A 5148-nucleotide genomic window follows, 5' to 3' on the forward strand; every position below is an offset into this window, starting at 1 on the left:
TTTGAAAAGGCAAGGGGAGAGGATATGCACACAATGGTGGGTCCACCCTCAGCAAACGCATAAGTGTGCAAAACACAAAAGACAAGGTTCATTTTAAAGCACCAATTTGAAATGTTATCTAATCTAATAATCAAACTAACTTTTTTTTTGAAATATTTACTTTGACAATATCTTACTCCAAACTGATTATTAGTTTCATGTCAAATTCTTTGACAAGAATTTCACAAGATTGCTACAATAATATATTAGTAACACAATCCTCTACCTAGTTGTGAAAAAGCAACATGAAATTAGAAAAAAAACATGCAACTATAAAAAAAACACTTGCTTCTAAAAAAAGCACATTCACCTACAAAATTCTACATACAATTAGAAAAAACTACATGTAATTAGAAAAGGCACATGCAACTAGAATAAGCTATATGCAATTAAAAAAAACACATGAAACTAAAAACAATCTACATGCAATTAGGAAAAGTTACATGCAATTAAAAAAGCACATGCAACTATAAAAATCTAAATGTAACTAAGAAAAAAGCAACATGCAACTAAGAAAAACTACATGCAATTAAGAAAAAGATACATGCAATTAGAAAAAGATGAAAGGTTGTCTCAATTTACTATCCAATTAAGCTAGATGGAAGTCCAATTTACCAACCTAATAAAGCTATGTGAGAGATTGTTGTTAGTTTAAATTCCTACTCAAGCTAGATGAGGGTTAATTGACCAATCTAATTAAAGAATGTGAAAGTTGCCAATTTAACCACCTAATTAAACAAACTTGAAAAAAAGAGAACTTCTCCACTCTAGAAAACAAACATTAGTAGTAAAACAATCATTAATTACATTGTCTCTCTTCACATCGAGTTGACCAAAATGTCAACCTACTTTTGAGATATTGAGGGGAATGTTGCACTAACAATATCTGGCAACCACAAACCTACACTATTGCATAAATATCAAAACAAATATCAATAAAGAAATACTAATAGAAAATAAACAAACTAAACAATAAACTCAAGGAAAACTAATGTTGATCCCCAAGCATATTGCCTCCATTGTTCTTCTTTTCCTTGTGTTTTGTAATGGCTCTTAGAATCACAATTATGAGTACCTACAATGTTGATGCACAAGATTTTGAAGCTAGTGGTTAACTAAAAGTAAGAAAGGATGTGGGTTGAAATAGATATTAAAGGTTGATTTCATCCCAAAAGGATAAATGACCAAGATTGGATGAGAGAAAATAAAGATAAGATAGAGCGAAGAAGAAAATGGAAAGTTTTTTATTTTCAAATGTGCATATCTTCTTTTTCATTTTAAAATCTAGAAAAGAAGATAATTTTTTGAATTGATTACTTCTAATACCAATAAAAATAAATAAAGATCTGTGTTTCCATTTTTTATTTGAGGAAAGATTTGAGGATATATTTTCAAAAATCAATGAAAATAAATAAAGATATTGTTTTCATTTTCAAATTGGAGGAAAGATTTTTAAGTAAATAATTTCAAGAATTATTTAATTAATGCTTATAAAAATAACCAAATAAATAATTAAATTTGTTGAATTATCTAGAAGAAAATTGTAATTATAAATTGTATTAAATAATTTAAAACTATTTAATAAATTTGGAAAAGTGGGGAAATAAGTGAATTTGAATTTGGAAGAAAATGAAACTAATTTGAAAGAGTGTTATATGAAATTAAATTTAAAAAATTATTTAATCAAGAGGACATAATTAGCCAAATAAATAATTTAAGGAAATTGATTAATTGTGGGACTATAGTGGAAATTAAATTTAATTAAATAATTAAGATCATTTAATTAAAGTTAATAATTGCAATTAATTAAATAATGAGATTATTTAATTAACATCATAGAGAAATTTTAGTGCTAAATCAAGATTATGAAATTAGAGGAATAATGTCAATTTGGAAGAATGAAGATAAAACAATCACATAATTAAGATTTTTAAATTATCAAGGAGAACAATTAGTAAAATTGACATTCACGAGCATGGGACAATTTTAGGTGTCTACACATAGTACTAATAGCTATGTCTTTGAAGTTGTTAGTGTTGATCATGATTACTTCTAATAAAATGAAATGTATTCTTTAGATCAAAAAAGAAAAAAATTCATGTGACGTCACATTAGTGCAACTTCAAAAAAAGACTTAGTGCACAACTAATGGTATAACTTCTCTTTGAGGCTTTTTTGGACACTAAAGAATGTTGACGTGACATTATATTTGATGATCTGATCCCGAAATCTCAGTTATAACCAGGAGACTTTCCAAATAAACTGTTGTATAAATTTTGGAGTGATTTGAAATTGCCATGTGAAATTTAAAGAGGTATAATGTTAAGATGTTTAATTACGAGATGCTCTTGCCTATGTTATATGTAAACATACTTTAAAAATATAGATAATTCATATTAACTTTTTTATTTTATTCCTATCAACACAAACAAAAACCAAATTAAATATCCCAATTTATTTGTTAGCCCCCATCTTCTACAAATTCCCATCCCATTAAAACTCTCTCAAATGCATAAAGTTCTTAGATTTTTGGATAGGAAAACTCCAGTTTTAGAGTTTCTGATAGGTAAACTCTAGTTTTATTTGCATTAAAGAAGAAAAGAAAAATGGCTTGCTAATTTGTCATCTTCCATTTATTAACTATATAGTGAATGCTATTGATAAGGGACATCTTATTAGGAATAGGAAACATGTGAATGCATTGTCGAAGGATATTTCCTTCATACCTACATGGAAGAATGTTGGTGTGGTTGAGATTTCAAAATTTTACTTTACTCTACAAAATAATAACAATGTCATACTTGTATATGGTAGATTGTTATTTCATGTCTTCTATATATTACAAGAAAGGATTTAGTAGCTCAACATGTTCTAATAATTGTGATAACATTTGTTGATCGAATATCTATTATTTTTTAATAACATAGTACTAATAGTTGTGACTTTAAAATCATTAGTGTTGATCATGATTACTTCTAATCAATTGAAATGTATTCTTTATATCTAAAAACAACAAATCATGTGATGTCACATTATTATAACTGTAAAACAAAATTTAATGCCCAACTACATCTAGTATAACTTTTCTTTGATCCTCTTCCCTATATTATATGCAAATCATTACAATATATACTTTATATTCATGTTAAATATTCTCTCACACTATTGTAATCGCTAATGTATATTCTATATTTTTCTGCTTTTGTTTATACCAGGGGCCGGCCTTTTCGGGTACGATGAAGACTCTTGATTTCTTCTTGGGCACGTTTATAGTCAATCCCACTATTAAGCGGAGGTCCACAGCACGTTTATAATCAGGCTGACGATCACAACAAAGAAAGCCCAAGGAATAAAATGAATATCATGATTGTATTTTGCTGATTCTTGATAAGCTTGAAGAACTGAATGCTTTCTAATGTGCTAATTGTATTTTGTTGTTTCTCGATAAGCTTAAGGAAGCAAGAAAATAATGAAACTTCATTTTAATCAATCTTTCGTACCAAGATTCTAGAAGTCAATGAAAATATTTTGAATTGTTTAAAACAAAGACCAAGGGATGTTTCCAGGCTTCAATATATGAAAAACAAAAATTCTCCTATAAATATCTCTCCCATCCTAACCCTCTCAAATGCATAACAACTTCTGATCTGAGAAAGGGCAGCTTTCTTTACATTAGAGAAGAAAGTAAAGCAATATGGTTGTCAAGCTGTTTGGACCTGCCTTTGCCGCCTCCAGCAGAAGGGTGCTCGCATGTCTGATAGAGAAAGATGTTGAGTTCGAAATTGTGCCTCTTGATCTATTGAATGGGGAGCACAAGAAACCAGAGTTCCTCGCCTTACAAGTAGGGGACCTTCCTTATAATATATTTTTTTCTGTTGGTTTTAGAATAGCCCATTTATGGGGTTATGTTGTTAGTAACTTGTATTTGTATGATTTTTGACGCAGCCATTTGGAAAAGTTCCAGTAGTCCAGGATGGAAGTCTCACCCTGTTTGGTAATCATCTTAATTGTATATAGTATGTAAATCATTATATAGATAGATAGATAGATAGATAGATAGATAGATAGATAGATTGATTGATTGATTGATTGATTGATTGATTGATTATCGTCTTCCATGTGATGTGTTGAATGTTTGTATTCAAATCTCATGTGGGCAGCTCGAATTTTAATGGTCAGTGCATCAACCGTTGATATAATCACTGTACACATATAGATCCGATTTGGGTATATTTGAAGATCTGAGTTTGTATGAATTGGGTATGTGCAGAGTCAAGGGCTATCGTAAGATACTATGCAGAGAAATATGCAGCACAGGGGACTTGTCTGCTGGGCAAGACATTGGAGGAGAGAGCATTGGTTGAGCAATGGCTTGAAGTTGAAGGACAAAACTTTAGGCCTCATGGCGATGCATTAGTTTATCAGCTGTTCGTCGCCCCAATTTTTAATGTGCCTCAGGACAAGGCATTGATTGAGAGCAGTGCTCAAAAGTTGGGGGAAGTGTTAGATGTGTATGAAGAGAGGCTGTCAAAGAGCAAGTACTTGGCAGGGGACTTTTACAGCCTCGCTGACCTGTCTCATCTTCCATCTATTGAGTATATATTGAGTGCTACTGATAAGGGATATCTGATAAAGAATAGAAGACATGTGAATGCATGGTGGGAGGATATTTCCTCCAGATCTGCATGGAAGAAGGTTTTGGCTATGGGAGGATATTCAGGAGTTAATTAAATGCTCTGCAAACTACCAATAATAGATTAAGAGTATTTCCTAAAGTTATATAAAAACAATATTGTATGGGACAGTATATGTATTTTTTTGGAGAAGATTTTAATTCAGTATTTTCTAGCTGTCTACAATATGGAAGTCTCTTTTGTTATTACATAGATTTTAATTTGAATATAGATTTTAATTTGAATTAAAAAGATAATGTTTAAGAAGGAAATCAATTACTGATTTTTAAAATATTTTTACGTCTACTTTCTACACGCATTACTTAAATGCATACGAAATTGGGGGATCGTGGGAAAGTAACTTGGAAGCAAGCTTTTCATTAGACCACTTTCACCATTAAAACTGGTAACATTTCTTCTTGTTTTGTTTAACATC

General features: G+C 30.3%; 1 protein-coding gene across 1 annotated transcript; it reads left to right on the forward strand.

Annotated features, from left to right (window-relative positions):
* The first annotated feature begins 3684 nt into the window (after window positions 1-3684).
* Window positions 3685-4860, forward strand: LOC131041305 (glutathione S-transferase F10-like). Its single transcript, XM_057974344.2, has 3 exons — window positions 3685-3880; window positions 3985-4033; window positions 4310-4860. The coding sequence occupies exons 1-3, from the start codon at window positions 3734-3736 to the stop codon at window positions 4768-4770; spliced, it is 657 nt and encodes a 218-aa protein (XP_057830327.2). The 5' UTR covers window positions 3685-3733; the 3' UTR covers window positions 4771-4860.
* Window positions 4861-5148: the final 288 nt, after the last annotated feature.

This window comes from Cryptomeria japonica, chromosome 11 (genome assembly GCF_030272615.1).
Source record: "Cryptomeria japonica chromosome 11, Sugi_1.0, whole genome shotgun sequence".
In the NCBI taxonomy this organism is placed as follows: Eukaryota; Viridiplantae; Streptophyta; class Pinopsida; order Cupressales; family Cupressaceae; genus Cryptomeria; species Cryptomeria japonica.

Excerpts from the sequence above, each read along its gene's own strand:
- LOC131041305 (XM_057974344.2), top strand. The coding sequence starts at position 3,734 with ATGGTTGTCAAGCTGTTTGGACCTGCCTTTGCCGCCTCCAGCAGAAGG. Across the intron at positions 3,881-3,984 it reads CAGAGTTCCTCGCCTTACAA|CCATTTGGAAAAGTTCCAGT; the intron begins GTAGGGGACCTT and ends TTTTTGACGCAG. Across the intron at positions 4,034-4,309 it reads TGGAAGTCTCACCCTGTTTG|AGTCAAGGGCTATCGTAAGA; the intron begins GTAATCATCTTA and ends GGGTATGTGCAG.